General features: G+C 38.4%; 1 protein-coding gene across 8 annotated transcripts in view; it reads right to left on the minus strand.

The window, feature by feature from the left end:
- The window catches only part of MAST2 (microtubule associated serine/threonine kinase 2), a 265,612-nt gene that overhangs the window by 221,273 nt on the left and 25,852 nt on the right, over window positions 1-18,487 (minus strand). For all 8 annotated transcript variants that reach the window (XM_087719741.1, XM_087719738.1, XM_087719740.1 and 5 more), the window contains exon 2: window positions 15,899-16,046. In XM_087719741.1, the coding sequence (XP_087575867.1) occupies window positions 15,899-16,046 (148 nt within the window). The remainder of the gene's footprint in view (window positions 1-15,898; window positions 16,047-18,487) is intronic.

Here is an 18,487-nt window from a genome sequence, read left to right on the forward strand (position 1 = left end):
CAACTGGAAAAACATACTTGATTCAGAAAGATGCAACTAAAGGAACAACACCTGAAAACTACAGACCAATAACATGCTTGCCAACAACCTTCAAATTACTCACAGGCATTGTTGCAGATAACATGATGGATTACTTGGAAACAAACAACATCTTCCCAGTAGAGCAAAAAGGCAACAAAAGAAGGAGCAGGGGCACAAAAGATCAGCTTCTAATTGATAAAATGATATTAGAAAATTGTAAGAACAGAAAAACGAACTTGAATATGGTCTGGATTGATTACAAAAAGGCATTTGATTCACTGCCACATAGTTGGATCATAAAATGCTTAGAAACAACTGCCATTAGCAAAAATATTACATCCTTTACTGAAAAGGCGATGAAACAATGGAGAACTGAGTTGGCAGTAGGGAATGAGATCTACGGAATGGTTAATATCAAGCGAGGAATTTTCCAGGGTGATTCACTTTCACCTCTTCTCTTCATCATCGCAATGATCCCACTATCAGTAATCTTAAAAAAATGAAATTAGGCTACCAAACAGCCAAAGAAGCTGAAAAAATTTCGCATTTACTATATATGGATGATTTGAAACTCTATGGAAAGTCAGAAATAGAAATCCAATCATTGACAAATACAATCCGAGTATTCAGCACCGATATTTCAATGCAGTTTGGCATGGAAAAATGTGCCACTGTATCCATAAAAAGAGGCAAAATCACTGCATGTGAGGGAATTGAAATGCCCAATGGCCAACTAATTAAATGCAACGAAAATGAAGCCTACAAATACTTAGGCATTCTGCAGTTGGATAATATCAAGCATGGAGAAGTAAAAATTATTGTCAGGCAAGAGTACACCAACAGAGTTATGAAAATTTTGAAATCTAAATTGAATGGTGGAAATACAATCAAGGCCATAAATACCTGGGCAATACCAGTTATAAGATACACAGCTGGTATAGTTAACTGGACACAAGCTGATCTGGACATTTTGGACCGAAAAACCAGGAAACTAATGACAATGCACTACAGTTTACATCCACGTGGTGATACTGATAGACTATATCTGCCCCGAAAAACAGGTGGCAGAGGATTATTACAAGTGAAGCAAACAGTTGAAGAAGAAAAACATGCACTGGCTGATTATTTAAAAGAAAGTCAAGAACATCTATTAATCGAAGTAAAGAACAAAAATTTACTGAAGGCCCAACAGACGAAACGAGAATACAGAAAACATGTGATAAAATCAAGAATGGAGATTTGGCAGAACAAAGCACTGCATGGTCAATTTCTGGAAAAAATAAAAGATAAAGTGGACAGTCAATAAACTTGGTTATGGTTAACAACAGGTACATTAAAGAAAGAAACAGAGTCACTAATCCTGGCTGCGCAAGAACAAGCTATCTGCACAAATGCCATTAAGGCCAAAATCGAAAAAGCCTCTGATGATGCCAAATGCAGACTTTGCAAAGGAGCTTCTTTGCAAAGAAACTGATGAAACTGACTTCCTGGGCGGGACTTACTGATGGAAGCAGCTAAACATAGCTGCTCCCGAATTACCAGTCGCGTTATCTGTTTAGATGATCATCTATCAGACATCTGACAGACACCTTACTCTTCGGGCAAGAAGGGAAGGAGAGAAGTTTTGTCGAGCAAATGCCTTTCTGATCTTTGCAGCTTCTGTGTCTGCGAAGAGAAGGGTGGCCAGCTGAAGGCAGAACTGTTCTGTGCTGGAAATCTCCAGCTGCTTTGCAGCACAAAGTAAGCGTCCCTCCCACTCAGAACAAGATTGAATTACTTGATTTCAAAATGAGCAGAACTCGTATGCGAGAGCATTAATTGTTTATTTAAATCCTAGCTTCTTTTTTACAAGATCCTCGTCCGTTATTTTATCTATTTAAAGAGGCACTTAAAATGGCGACGAGCCAGTTGAATTGCTGAGTAACAATGTTTATCTAGTTATACGGAGTTTCAAAACTTTAAAGGAAGGGAGTGAATTATTATTTTGCCTCACAGCCGGCCAACAGATCTTTACTAATTAGTTTCACTTTTAAAAGACTCTTTGCTAATATAGAGACATTCAAAACGGTGATGAATATGCTGAACTGTTTCGTTACAATGCTTATTTTTTGAAACCTTCTGCAAAGTCCTACGAAGTTGTTTTGTTAAAAAAAAAAAAACCTCAAAATAAAGGGGAGATTTATTACCTCTTTCCACAACTGTATAGCGGGCCAGTAGTTTTCTTAATTGCTTGAAGATAAAACTTGGAATGGCCTCAAAACCAAATCCTAATCTGAAACCCCCTCCTTCAGCCCCCAGAAGTACATCACCAATACTTGGTACAAAGTCGCAGCCACCGCCCTCTATGCCCCCTACTGGAGAGTTACTAACGACAGAACTCTTCCTGAGAGAACTGAGTGAAGCTTATAACATGCTGACAATTAAAGTGGAAAACAAACTGAAAGATTTTAAAGCGGAGATAAAAGGGGAGATAAAAGAGGAGATAAAAGAACTTAAGGAGGACTTGTATGATAAAATTGACGTCAGGGTTGCTAAAATTAAAGATGATATGCTGGGGCTTGTAACTGTACTGACAGAACATGTTTCAGGAGTTGAAGATAGTTTAGAGGATCTTAATCAAGCTAATACTAATTTGACATCGAAAACAGAGGTGATGCAACAAAAAGTTGAAAATGCTGAAAAAGAAATTATTATGATACAGTACAGACAAATGGAATTCGCATTAAGAGTAAGGGGGTTGCATGAAGAAAAACAGGAAAACCTGAAACAGATTCTTTCAGAAGCTTTTGATAATCTGGTGGGAAGACAGGGGCTTGACTGGCAAATCGATAAAGTTTATCGTGTTAACTCTTGGCTGGCAAAGCAGAAACAGCTTCCTCGAGACATTGTTATATATTTCACTACAAGAGAGCTCAGAAACATGATATTACAAGAGTTTTATAAAACTAAGCTCCAGATTGGGGGTCAAGATCTGACTGTTTTGAAAGAGATACCACCTCAAATGCTAAGAGCCAGGAGAGATTATGCCTTTTTAGTTGAAGAACTTAGAAATCATCAGATACAGTACAGATGGGACGCGCCATTTGGCATCATACTTACACTGGACAGGCAAAGATATCGTCTCAACTCCGTATGGAAAGCCCGAGATTTCTACTATAATATTTTGAAGGTTGGACATCCTGCACCTTCTGGATCCAGAGAAAGACCACAAGAAAGACAAACAGTTCAAGAATGATATAATTTGTTTACAAGAAACTCATATTAAATCAACCGATCAAAAATATCTGAGTAACCCAAGATTCGGTCAACATTTTGTAGCTTCTGCTATGGAAAAGAAAAATGGTATACTTGTATACTTAAGAAAAGATATGAAAGCTTAATTAATTGAAGCAGATCCCTATGGAAGATACATTGCATTAGATCTAATCCTAGAAGGGAAAAAGACATTGTTTTTTGAGAATTTATGCTCCTAATCAACAGCAAGACGGTTTCTATAGAAATCTTCACGCTAAATTAGTACAGTGGGATTATAGGTCTTGTATATTAGTGGGTGACTGGAATGGTGTTATAGATACCAAGAGAGATAAGAAGATTTCTCGCCCAAAAACTAAGATATGAGCAAAACTACCTAAATCCTTTTTTGACATGATGGATGACTTTGAACTGAGAGATATCTGGCGAGAAAGAAATGCAGAGGAATATGATTTTACCTTTTTTTCTGATAGGCATCAATCCTTTTCCAGGATTGATTTCATATTAACCACTAATGATTTGCTTTCTAGGGTGAAGAAGACAAAGATTGCGGCTAGGGTCCTTTCGGATCATAACCCAGTTTGGATGGAATTGGGAGGGGTGGTACAGGCAAGAAGGTCTTGGAGATTGAATGAAAACTTATTTAGATATGAAAAGTATATCAATGATTGTAAAAAATTGCTAATTGAATACTTTGTTTTTAACATGAATAAGGATACACCTATGGAATTTGTATGGGATGCAAGCAAAGCGTATATGAGAGGAGTATTGATAAATATAAATAAATCACATAGACATAAACAAGGGGTAAAACGAACAGAGTTAGAGGAGGAAATTAAGAGGAAAGAGCTGGAGTTAACAATGAATCCAGGTGATACAAAGGTCAAGGAAGCAATCACTATATTAAAATCCCAATTTGATATGTTGATCTCTGACCAGGTAGCCACCAGTTTGTTATACGCAAAACATAATACTTTCTGTAATGCAAATAAACCTGGCAGGTGGTTAGCTTATCAGATTAGGAAAAAAAAGAAAACTTGAAATATATCTAAATTGACCTACACAGGGAAGGAGGTATTTCAACAGGATGAGATTCAAAAGGCATTTCGGGATTTTTTTACAGAGTTGTACAAGGGGGATAAAATTAATGGTTTAGATATAGACAAATACTTAGATAAAGAAAAAATACCCTTAGTTAAAGAAGAACACAGGCAAAAATTGAATCAACCAATAACCTCGGGGGAAATTTTACAGGTAATTAAACAGTTAAAGTCAGGGAAGGCACCAGGCACAGATGGCTTGACAGCGGCTTACTATAAAAACTTACAGTTAGAAATGGTAGAACCTCTTAGAGAATTATTTAATAAGATTCAAATGGAAGGTAAGGTACCTCCTTCATGGAAGACAGCCTTTATATCTTTGATACCCAAAGAAGATCAAGATACTACTCAACCAAAAAACTACAGACCTATTTCATTACTTAATGTAGACTACAAAATTTTTACTAAATATTAGCAAATAGGTTAATGCTGGTTATCCAACAATTGATACACGCTGATCAAACAGGTTTTATACAAGGGAGACAGATGAAAAGTAATGTTAGATTAATTATTAATGCATTAGAATACTTGGGAAAGAACAATCAAATCCCTGCTGCGTTCATATTTCTGGATGCTGAGAAAGCCTTTGATCGAGTTAATTGGCAATTTTTGCTGAAGATACTGCAAAAAATGCAGATAGGAGATTTTACAAACAATCAAAGCAATATATCAACAGCAAACAGCTCAAATTATAGTCACTGGAAATTTAACAGAATCCTTTCAAATTGGAAAGGGTACAAGACAGAGCTGTCCTTTGTCCCCACTATTGTTTATTATGACTTTGGAAGTATTATTGAATAAAATACGGGGCTTGGAGGGCCTAAAAGGAATTAAGGTTAGGCAGCAAGAATACAGAGTGCGGGCTTTTGCGGATGATTTGGTCATAATATTGGAACAACCGCAGGAATCCAGTATGGTTTTAATGAATACGATTAATCAATATGGTCAAGTGTCTGGTTTTAAAATAAACTTAGGGAAAACGAAAATATTAGCCATAAATATGAATACTAAACAAAAGGAGGAGTTAGGAGAAATGTTAGGATGTGAGGTAGTCAAAAAGTTTAAATATCTTGGAGTTAATATTTCAATCTCAAATGGGAAATTATACAAGTATAATTATGAACCACTCTGGCATAGTATACAGATAGAGATGAAAAAATGGGAGAAGTTACACTTATCTTTGCTGGGAAGAATCGCGGCAGTGAAAATGAATATCTTACCAAAAATTTTATTTCTTTTCCAAATGTTACCTATACTTAAAAAAGATGCGAATCTTTTAGAATGGCAGAAGGGTATCAATAAATTTGTATGGGCAGGAAAGAAGCTGAGAGTAAAGCTGAAAATAATGCAAGATATACGCGAGAGGGGAGGCTTGAAACTACCCAATTTAATACTATATTATGATGCAGTGGTGTTGTCCATAATTAGTGATTGGATCAATTTAACTAATGAGAGGATACTGAACCTTGAGGGATATGATCTGGTATATGGTTGGCATGCTTACTTGTTATTTAACAAAAAACTGGACAAAAACTTTAAAAGTCATATTTTAAGAAATGCTTTACTGCGGGTTTGGAAGAAATATCAACATAAATTAAATGATAAGGTACCTATGTGGGCAATTCCGAGACATGCAATTGAGAATATAAATATAGCACAAAAACAGGATAGAATTACTTATAGAAATCTTCTTATTTTGGAAGGAGGGGCACTACAATTAAAATCCTAAGAGGTATTGAAAGAGGAGAAGGCAGTTCAAACATGGTTCCAGTATGGGCAATTACAGGCCAGGTGGAAAATAGATCAAAAAATTGGTTTTGTCCAAATTGAGGACAACTTATTTAAGAGATCAAAGTTTAATGAATATAAAGAGGATATATAATGTATTAATACAGATGGATTCGGAAACAGAGTTAGTTAAAGATTGTATGGTAAAGTGGACTCAAAATATTGAAGAACCAATAATGTTGGATACATGGGAAAAAATTTGGGTAAGAAATGTGAAATTTACACAAGCTCAAAACCTGAGAGAAAATTTTTATAAGATGTTGTATAGATGGCATTTAGATCCTAAAAAGCTGGCTTCTATGTATCCGAATTTACAACCCAAATGTTGGAGATGTGGTTCTCTCGATGCTACCTATTTCTATATGTGGTGGACTTGCCAAAAGATTAAGGCATTTTGGATAAAAATATGGTGGATTATGCAAAATATCTTCAAAAGAAGGATAAAGTTTACTCCTCGGTTATTTTTGCTAGGTATAAGTACTGACTTTACAGCGGTAGAGACTAACTTGATCCTGCACTTAATAACAGCAGCAAGACTGTTGGTGGTGCAATATTGGAAGAAGGAAGACCTGCCTACAACTCAAGAATGGACATTGAAAGTTACAAATTTAGCCGAGATGGCTAAAATATCGGCATATCTTTTTTTTTTAAGTTTTTTTAATTTTTAATTTAAAACAAATACAACATCTTTCTTTACATGCTATAGAAAGTATATCAGTTGGTTACAAATAGACTTTCGTGCATCTCTTCCACAGTCAACAAACATAATTCATGTTAACTCGAGCATTTTAACTCAAATATTCATACATATCACCATCATCATATATCCGTTTTCATTTGACTATAATTATTATTAAAAAATAATAATAATAATAATAATAATAATCTTAAACAATACATGCCCACACCAGTGGGAAAAGAAAAAAAACAAAAAAACAAAAAAAAAACAAAGAAGACAAAAAGAACAAAAGACAAGGCAGGGAAAAGAGAAAAAAAAAGAAGAAAAAAAAAAGAACACAGGTATATATTATAAAAAAAGTATATCAGCTGGTTACAACATGTTTTGGTGCATCTCTTCCATTAATTCATATTAATTCAAATATCTTAACTCAAATGTTTACCATATTGACATCATTATACCTCCACTTTTAGTTGACTACAGTTATTGAAACATCCTTCATCCTCAACTATGCCAAAGATTTAATCCATAACCACATGCTGACATTTCATTTACTTGTTTGTAAAATCCTCTATTAACATCAAATCCTCATATCCTGTATTAGCTGAACATCCATAATATTTAATACCAAAAATTCCACCTTCCATGCAATGTAGTTTATTATCATTCCCCCTTCTTTAAGTAATTGTATCGTATATCGTAACATTTTCCCCATATTAGTTAACATTTAACTGTATATATTTTATTTTATTTTTTAATAGTGACAATTATTGTGATTAATAACCTTTGTATATGGTCCAAAAATATTTCCAACCTTCCCTTCTCATATCCAATTATTATTTATCATATCAACGCCACATTATATACATTACTATCAATATCAATTATTATTCGTGGACTTCCTGGGAGGAGCCTGCTGGTGGTGGCAGCAAAAAATCAGCTGCCTCCGAATTCCTGGCTACGTACCTGTTTAGAGGATCTTCCATCTGACGTCTTATCAGGTTTTCTTATCCTTCAGGCAAGAAGGAAAGAAGAAATTGTTTTGCTGGCAAATGCTCTTCGATTTTTGCAGCTTTTGTGCTTGCAGGGAAAGGGGGGCTAGCCCAAGGCAAAACGGCTGTCCGTGCTGGGAACTTCAAACTGCCTTGTGTGGGACAAAGTAGGTCTCCCCCACTCAGTTCAAAGTTTTGTTTGATTTAATCTTATCACGAGCTGAATCCGTTTGCGTGGACAATAATTGTTTATCAACATTTTAGCTTCTTTTCTTTTTCTCCTCCGAAAAATTATTTACTTACAGGCTTTTAAAATGGCGCCGAGCAGGCTGGTTTCTCCAGTAATAACGAACACTTTTTGTTAATTCTCACAAGAATTCAAAACAAAAGAAATTACTTATCATTTGTTTTGGTTTCACAATAGGCCAGCAGAAGCTTTTTAATTAGTTTCATTTCTACAAGAATTTTACTCCTTCATTAATCTTGCTTATCTGGAAGTTAAATGGTGATGAATCTGCTGAACAGTCTTGTTACAATGTTTACTCACTGAAGGTTTAGCCAAGCCTTAAACTTCAAAATAAAAGGGGAACTCAGCCTCTTTACTTAAAGCTGCATATTCAGGCAATAGAGTTTTATTAACTGCAGGCAGATAAATTTTGAAATGGCTTCAATAGCAATAGCAATAGCAATAGCAGTAGACTTATATACCGCTTCATAGGGCTTTCAGCCCTCTCTAAGCGGTTTACAGAGAGTCAGCATATTGCCCCCAACAATCTGGGTCCTCATTTTACCCACCTCGGAAGGATGGAAGGCTGAGTCAAACCTGAGCCGGTGGGATTTGAACCGCTGAACTGCTGATCTAGCAGTAGCCTGCAGTGCTGCATTTAACCACTGCGCCACCTTGGCTCTTCAAAACCAAATATTAACTTGAAGTTGTCACCCTCTACTTCCAGGGGCACATCCTCAGTGCCTGGCACAAAGCTGCAGCCTCCGCTTCCTACGCCCCCTGCTGGGGATGTGTTAACGAAAGAATTTTTCCTGAGTAATCTAAGCGAGGCTCTTAATGCACAGACAATTAAAATGGAAGATAAGTTTAGAGATAATAGAGAGGTGGTAAAGCAGGAGAGAAAAGAGGAAATAAAAGAAATGAAAGAAGAAATTAAAAATGAAATAAAAGGACTTAAACAGGAGCTATATGAGAAATTTGACGCTAAGGTTGGTAAAATTAGAGACGAAATGCTGAGACTTGTAACTGTATTAACAGAACATATTTCTGGAATGGAAGATACTCTAGAGGTTCTTAATGATGCCAATGCTAACTTGACATTGAAAACAGAGGTGGTGGAACAAAAAGTGGAAAATGCTGAAAAAGAAATTATTATGATACAGTACCGACAAATGGAGTTCGCATTAAGAGTAAGGGGGCTGCGTGAGGAGAAACAGGAGAACCTGAAACAGATCCTATCGGAAGCTTTTGACCGCCTGATGGGAAGACCAGGGACCAACCTAGACTGGCAAATTGACAAAGCTTACCGCGTTAACTCCTGGCTGGCAAAGCAGAAGCAGCTTCCTCGAGACATCGTTATATATTTTACTACAAGAGAGCTTAGAAATATGGTACTGCAAGCGTCTTATAACACTAAGCTTCAAATTGGCAGTCAAGACCTGGTTGTTTTGAAAGAGATACCACCTCAAATGTTAAGAGCCAGGAGAGACTACGCTTTTTTGGTCGAAGAACTCAGAAATCGTCAGATACAGTATAGATGGGATGCACCATTTGGCATCATATTTACATTTGATAAGCAAAGGTACCGCCTCAACTCTGTATGGAAAGCCCGAGATTTTTATTATAATATATTGAAGGCCGGATACCCTGCACCATCTGGACCTAGAGAAAGACCACAAGAAGGACAGGATAGACAGCAAACTACACAACCACCAGACAAGATGGAGCATCTCTCTTCTCTAGAAGTGCAAGGTGCTATGGAACCAAGACCTAGCCGCATGACTACTAGACGTATGGAGAAACAAGCTAAAAAGCAACAGCATCAACAATCATCGGCCATCGATCAAGGAACTACAATAACAAATCTGGAAGCAGTGGGAGGAGCTAGACCTAAGGTTAAACAGGCCATGCAGGAAGCTCTAAAAATGCTTCAACCAACCAAAGATGACAACTAAGATTTTAACATGGAATGTCAACGGACTGAATTCTCCACAGAAGAGGAAGAAAATATTTCATTATCTCAAACAGTTTAAGAACGATGTAATTTGTTTGCAAGAAACTCATATCAAGTCAACTGATCAAAAATATTTGATCAACTCAAAACTTGGTCAACATTTTGCAGCTTCTGCTATGGAAAAGAAGAATGGTATAGTTGTATACTTAAGAAAAGATATGAAAGCTGAATTAATAGAAGCAGATCCCTTCGGAAGATATATTGCTTTAGACTTAATCTTAGAAGGGAAAAAGACATTACTTTTGGGAATTTATGCTCCCAATCAACAGCAAGATAGATTCTATAGAAATCTTCATGCTAAATTAGTACAGTGGGACTATAGTTCCTGTATACTATTGGGTGACTGGAATGGAGTGATAGACACTAAGAGAGATAAGAAGATTTCCCGCCTAAATACTAAGATGCGAGCAAAGTTACCCAAACCTTTCTTTGACATTATGGATGATTTTGAATTGAGAGATATTTGGCGAGAAAGAAATGCAGAGGATTATGACTTCACTTTCTTCTCGGACAGGCATCAATCCCTTTCAAGGATTGATTTTATTCTAACCACTAATGATTTGCTTTCTAGGGTCAAGAAAACAAAGATTGCGGCTAGGGTCCTTTCGGACCATAACCCAGTTTGGATGGAGTTGGGAAGGGTAGTGCAGGCAAGAAGGACTTGGAGATTGAATGAAAACTTATTTAGATATGAAAAGTATATTAATGATTGTAAAAAATTACTATCTGAATATTTTGTTTTGAATATGAATAAGGGTACATCTATGGAATTTGTATGGGATGCAAGCAAAGCGTATATGAGAGGAGTCTTGATGAATATAAATAAAACACATAGAAATAAGCAAGGGTTAAAACGAACAGAACTGGAAGAGGAAATTAAGAGAATAGAGCTGGAGTTAACAAGGAACCCAGACGATAAAAAGGTTAAGGAAGCTATTAACATATTAAAATCTCAATTTGACATGTTGATCTCTGACCAGGTAGCTACTAATTTATTATATGCAAAACACAATACTTTTTGTAATGCAAACAAACCTGGCAGATGGTTAGCTTATCAGATTAGGAAAAAAAGGAAAACTCGAAATATATCTAAACTGATTTACAGAGGGAAGGAGGTGTTTCAATAGGAAGATATTCAAAAGGCTTTCTGGGAATTTTTTACAGAACTGTATAAAGGGGATAAAATTAATGGTTTAACATAGACAAATATTTAGACAAAGAGAAAATACCTTCAGTTAGAGAAGAGCACAGGCAAAAATTGAATCAACCAATAACCTCGGGGGAAATCCTGCAGGTAATTAAGCAATTAAAGTCAGGGAAAGCACCAGGTACAGATGGCTTGACAGCGGTTTACTATAAAAACTTACAGTTAGAAATGGTAGAACCTCTTAGAGAATTATTTAATATGATTCAAACGGAAGGTAAAGTCCCTCCATCTTAGAAGACAGCGTTTATATCTTTGATACAAAGAAGATCAAGATACTACTCAACCCAAAAATTATAGACCGATTTCATTACTGAATGTAGATTATAAAATTTTTACTAAAATATTAGCAAATAGGTTAATGTTGGTTATTCAACAATTGATACATACGGACCAAACAGGTTTTATACAAGGGAGACAGATGAAAAGTAATGTCAGATTAATTATTAATGCATTAGAATATTTGGGAAAGAACAACCAGATCCCTGCTGCGTTTATATACTTGGATGCTGAGAAGGCCTTTGATCAAGTTAACTGGCAATTTCTGCTGAAGATATTGCAAAAAATGCAGATAGGAGATAATTTTTTACAGTCAATTAAAGCAATATACCAACAGCAAACAGCACAAATCATAGTCAATGGAAGTTTAACAGACTCTTTTCAAATCAGAAAAGGTACAAGACAGGGCTGTCCTTTGTCCCCACTATTGTTTATTATAACTTTGGAAGTATTGTTGAATAAAATACGGGGCTTGGATGGTTTAAAAGGGATCAAGATTAGGCAGCAAGAATATACAGTCCGCGCTTTTGCGGATGATTTGGTCATAATATTGGAACAACCGCAGGAATCCAGTATGGTTTTAATGAATACGATTAATCAATATGGTCAAGTGTCTGGCTTTAAAATAAATTTAGGAAAAACCAAAATATTAGCTATAAATATGAATATTAAACAAAAGGAAGAATTAGGAGTGATGCTAGGATGTGAGGTAGTTAAAAGAGTCAAATATCTTGCAGTTAACATTTTAACTTCAAATGGGAAATTATATAAGCATAATTATGAACCACTTTGGCATAGCATACAGACAGAGATGAAAAAATGGGAGAAATTGCACTTATCTTTGCTGGGTAGGATAGCGGCAATGAAAATGAACATTTTACCAAAATTTTTATTTCTTTTCCAAATGTTACCTATACTTAAAAAAGATGCGAACCTTTTAGAATGGCAGAAGGGTATCAACTAATTTGTGTGGGCAGGAAAGAAGCCGAGGGTAAAGATGAAAATAATGCAAGATGTACGTGAGAGAGGAGGATTGAAACTACCTAATTTAAAACTATATTATGATGCAGTGGCATTATCTGTAATTAGTGATTGGACTCATTTAACCAATGATAGAATATTGAATATTGAGGGACACGATCTGGTATTTGGCTGGCATGCTTACCTGTTATTCAACAAAAAATTGGATAAGAATTTTAAAAGTCATATTTTAAGAAATGCTTTATTGCGGGTTTGGAAGAAATACCAATATAAATTAAATGACAAGATATATCTTAGGCTAGACACGATGTGTTAGATCTCAATGCAATGTGACTTCACATGTATACTGTTTTTCTTTAATTTTTCTTTAAAAATAGGATAAGCCAAGTACATCAACATATAGTGGAAATACACCAAGGGGAGGAGGAGTAGGGAAGAAGAAAGATGGGTAGAGAGGGATGAGAGAGAGGGTGGGGGGGAGGCGAAAAGGAAGGGGGGAGCGGATCTGGAGAGAGGAGTGGTAGAGGGCGAGAGGAAGTAGGGTCACCACCAGATGGCTTTGTAACTGGTTGACCAACCGCACACACGTGTACTCCTAGATGGAACTGCCTCTTCATGGAGGGAAGTATGCAGTGGAGTACCCCAAGGCTCTGTGTTGGGCCCAATACTCTTCAACATCTTCATCAGTGATTTGGATGAGGGTGTTAGGTATGTAAGCTTACAGTTGGATTAAGACTATATATGTCATGATAGTAGTGCTTTTTCTTTAAGTACTGCTGTTATCGCAAGTGGTCATAAGAAGGAGCCAGAATGACTGTTAACTCTCTGTTTGTTAAATGCTGATCGGTGGGGGAACTCATTAGATTTGCAGATGACCCCAAGCTGGCAGGAATAGCCAACACTCCAGAATACAGGCTAAAGATACAGAAGGATCTTGATACACTTGAACATTGGGCACTGTCTAAGAAAATGAGATTCAATGAAGTAAGGTTCTACCTTTAGGCAACGAAAACAAAATGCACAGGTACAGAATACCTTGCTCCACAGTAGTAACTGTGAAGGGGATCTTGGAGTCCTAGTGGACAACCCTTTAAATATGAGCCAGCAGTGTGCAGCAGCTGCCAGAAAGACCAACACAGTTTTAGGCTGCATAAACAGAGGAATAGAATCAAGCTCACATGAAGTGTTAATACCACTTTATAAGGTCTTGGTAAGGCCACACTTGGAATTCTGCATTCAGTTTGGTCACCATGATGTAGAAAGGATGTGGAGACTCTAGGAAGAGTGCAGCGAAGAGCAACAGAGTGGATCAGGGGACTGGAGGCTAAAGCCTATGAAGAACGGTTGCAGGAACTAGGTATGTCTAGTTTACTGAAAGGAAGGACTAGGGGAGACGTGATAACAGTGTTCCAATATCTCAGGGGTTGCCACAGAGAAGAGGCATCCCAACTATTCTCCAAGGCACTTGAGTGCAGAACAAGAATCAATGGGTGGAAACTAAACAAGGAGCGAAGCAACTTAGAACTGAGAAGAAATTTCCTGACAGTTAGAATAATTAATCAATGGAACAACTTGCCTCCAGAAGTTGTGAATGCCCCAACACTGGGAGTCTTTAAGCTGTTGGATAGTCATTTGTCTGAAATGGTATAGGATTTCCTGCCTAGGCAGAGGGTTGGGCTAGAAGAGCTCCAAGGTCCCTTCCCACTCTGCTATTGTATTGTATAGTATTGTATTGCATTGTATTTTGCTCTTTGCCTAGTCGCCCCCACCCTTGGAAGGCCTTCAGGGGTAATGTCTAACCTGATTGTAGGCTCTTCTGTCCCTCCATTGAGAGCTGCAGCCTTTAGCAGCGAGGACTGATTTCTGCTTGTGTTTTCCCAGCTGCAGGGGGCTGCCATCTTGGGCCACGTGGGGCCTCTCCTCCCCCTTCTTCCCAAATGGCTCTGCGGGGCAAATACCCTAGCCCCACCCTCAAGAATTAGCAACAAAAAACACAGCTTGTGCTACTAAGAGCTGCCAGCCTCCTGCAGTTAAGTGTGGCCTCCTGCTGAGAGCCTTCTCTCCCCCCCCCTTCTCCCACTTAAAGAGGAGTGTTCTTAAAGGAGAAGCCTCTGGAATTCTCCTGCGACTCAGAAAGGGGCAGAATAGGGTTTGCATAAATCCTGAAAGCAAGGTTGCTGGAACCCAGATGACAAAGTCATTGCTGTCTGAAGAGAAAACTAGTGATCTTTCCTCAGTTTCCAGGTGCGTGGGGAGGGGCTCTTCCTGCTGCCGGCCTTGTGGCAGCTGCTTCTGCCTTTCCTACTTGGAGGTAGGCTGGGGGGAGGGGGGGAATTGATCCACCGCCTGCCTCTTTAACCCCCCCTTGATGGAGATATGCCTCCTTTTGGCCTTTGCCTGCCTCCCCCGCCCTTGGCTAATGCCTCTGCGATGGTCTCTCACCTTTTTAAGGGCTCCTCAGAGCCTGCGGTGGTGGTTGTTGCTGCAGGGCTCAGAGCTGGGCTCCTGCCGGTGTCCTCTGAGCTGCTGGGGGCCGCCATCTTGGACCACGTGGTTTCAAGATGGCCCCTGGCTCCAAATTCAAAAAGCTCCCCTTTGCTGGAGCACATGGAAATGGCTTGTGCCTTTGCAGGCTGCCATGCGGCTGCCGCTACTGCTGGAAGCTCTCTCTCTCTCTCGCCTCCCCCTGCCTGCCGCAGCTCTTTCTGAGCCTCTCCGGCTCTCACCTTGTTCACTGGTGATCGCTGCCAGCGCAGGCTCTCCAGGGCGTTTTAACAAGCCACGGTTTGTAGCTCAACCCCTGAGGGGAGCGGGGGAGCGCTCCTGCTCCTGAGAAGCCTCTGCGGCAAGGGCTTGCCTGCAAGAGGCTTGTGCCCTGTCCTCCTCCTTGCCCGGCAAAGGTCCTCACTGAGTGACTCCGTCTCACTCAGTGGCCAGGGTAGCGTGCCGCCCCAGGGGCCTTGTGGAAGTCCAGTCCTTGCAGGAGGAGGCTGTGCGCGATGTAGGGAGGCAGGATTCGCTGGGGCCAAGCTTATTTTCCTTAATCCTTTGTAAATTACTGGAGGTCCAGAGTGGTGCAACCTTTCCAGTGAGTGGATGAATCAAATATGGGGAATACCTGGTGGCCAGGGGGCGTTGCCCAAAGAGCTTATCTGACTCATCCAATCATGAGAGGACAAGGTCAACCCCATTCTGGATACTCCTCTCCCCTCACTATGGAGAAAAAATAATTTTAATTCTATCATTGTTCTGACAGTTTTTAAACATATAATTTTAAGTTATAGTTCTTAATTTCATCGTCTCTACATCTTTACACTGGTCAAAGTTTAAAATCAAGCTATTATATAATTGCACTAAATTACCTGATAAAGAGCTGGCTAAACTACCTCTTCGCAGCTTGCAGTCATCTTGGCTCAGTTGTCGCTGGAGTTTACTTTTTCCACTAGATGAAAAGATGTCAGGATTGCTGAATTTTCGGCAGCGCAAAGAAATGGATTCTGTTATGACATCCTAGAAAAAAAGGCAAAAAAATAAATAGAATAAGCTTACTCTACAAAAGTTCATGAGGCCTTGTACTGTTTGGATTCCCTCATAGAAATAGATAAGAAATGTATTAACACAAAACTATTTTAATAATTTTAACTGCAGCTATTGTATCAAGCAATACTAAATGAAAAATGCTGCCATTCTTAAGTTCTGTTTTACTGTCATGCAAAAGAGAATTAATATACAATACATAAGGCATCCATGAAAAGTATTGGAAATTTCAAATGATGTAAAATATACCAATTAGGCTATACTAGTGTATAATATTGGGACCTCATTACACTCAAGTTTAATAATCTTACACTGCTTCTCAATATTTCTCTAGGCACTTCAAATGTGTTGCTTTTGACCCTTAACCTGTTTGGAATTTTAATGTTTTTATTAGATTTTAGCTGATTATAAGTTAGACTTGTGTTATCCCACACTGCAGGAAGTCCAGATTGATATCATGGTCAAAGGTATCAAAGGCCACTGAAAAATCCCAAAAGAGTAATGCGTTTCATCCCAGGTTCCTATTTAGGTCTTGTGACAGCACAGTTTCTGTGTCTTACCATGATTTGAATCCTGAGTAAAAAGGGTTAGGAAAATCGCCTCCCTGGAATCAGTTCTGGTGGGAAATGGCAAACTGATGTTCCATAAACCATGGGTGACATTACAGTTGAAAAGCAGTTTGATATAGGATTCAGACTGCTGAAAATTTTCTCCAGATGAAAATGAGATTTTGAGATTACCCATAGGCATGTCAGACAGCTGTTTCAGGTGAGTCGATGGCAGAAACATAGAGTTGTTTATGCTCAACTGGGAGTCACAAGACTCCATCATGCTCTCAACCATTAATATAGCCTTTTTTGGAGACTCAAACTTCAGTCAAATCTCATCTGTTTAACCACTTTGGAATTTACTTTTTTATTAACTATTTACTTTTCTATTTACTATTTATTAAGACTGAAAAATCTTGAAATCACAAATTTGACTTCCACTGGATGGGGCCCCTTCAATCCATTTAAAAAGAAACTTACTGTATTTTTCAGAATGTAAGACACACCGGAGTATATGATGCACCAAGATTTTGAAGAGGCAAATAAAAAAAAAAGTTTTTGCACTCTGCAAACCTCCCAAAAATGGCCCATTTTTCACAAAAATGGCCCATTTTTCACAAAAACGGGCCCATTTTTTCACCAAAAAAGGCAGGCTGCAGTCTTAAAAGCATTTAAAAGCGCGGCGCCAACAGCCAACATTCCTTTTTTGAAAAGAGTCTTTCTCTTTTGAAAAGAGTCTTTCTGTTCCCGAGCAGCTGTCGCATCGCGCTTGCTGACCAGGTCATCCCTTCGTTTCATTTTGTTTCTCTTCACCTTCCAGCTGCTTGCTGCTTCCCTCAGGTATGGAACTAAGTGCGGGGGGGGGCAGCAGGGGCGGTGGGAGGCTGGCTTACATCAGGTCGCAGCTTCTGCGAGGGAAGGCCTTCAGGCCTTGCCTTGCGAAAGCTGCAAGCTGGAGTATGCCACGTGGCTGAAAGGAGGTGGGCAGTGGCGGGGGGTAGGCTAGCGCACGCCAGCTCACGACTTTCGCGAAGGAAGGCCTTCAGGCCTTGCCTCGCGAAAGCTGCAAGCTGGAGTATGCCGCATGGCCGAAAGGAGGTGGTCAGCAGCGGCAGTGAGGGGGAGACGCTAGTTTACGCCAGCTCATGGCTTTCGCGAGGGAAGGCCTTCAGGCCTTGCCTTGCAAAAGCCGTGAGCTGGTGTACGCCGCATGGCCAAAAGGGGGTTTCCTGCTAACCCCCCTCCTCCCGTCTCCAGTCTCGCCTGGCTGGCTAAGCCTGCCAGGAGGTAGACCTAGCTGACCCGGTTGTCCCTTGTCTCTTCAGTCCAGCTTACCTGCTGCCTCGTCACCTGCCTGCTTCCTGCTGCATCCATCGCATCAGAGAGCTGCTGATTCTGCCTGCTGGTAAGTGACCCGGGTTTTTTTTTCTTTTATGCTTTAAATGCTTTTTTAAAGAATATTTTATTTATTGTGTGTAGAATTTTTTTAATCATTTTATTTAAAAGTATTGAGTATAGAATTTTTTTAAATGGTTTATTTCAATTTATTGTGTGTAGAATCTTTTTTTTAATTGTCTTAGACTATTTAAAAAATATTCTATCAACAATAAATTGAAATAAACCATTAAAAATATTCTATACTCAATACATTTAAAGGTATTGTGTACAGAATATTTTTAAATGGTTTTATTGTAATTTATTGTGTATAGAATATTTTTAATGGTTTTATTGTAATTTATTGTGTGTAGAATATTTCAATGGTTTTTAAGGACATTTGTAATATTTATAGAATATTTTTTTAATTATTTTTAGGGAAATTTTATTTATTTATTGTTTATAGAATATGTTTATTACAAGAAATGTTAT

Source organism: Thamnophis sirtalis, unplaced genomic scaffold, assembly GCF_051295495.1.
Source record: "Thamnophis sirtalis isolate CommonGarterSnake01/CBP01778 unplaced genomic scaffold, rThaSir2_p1.2 scaffold_7, whole genome shotgun sequence".
Lineage (NCBI taxonomy): Eukaryota > Metazoa > Chordata > Lepidosauria > Squamata > Natricidae > Thamnophis > Thamnophis sirtalis.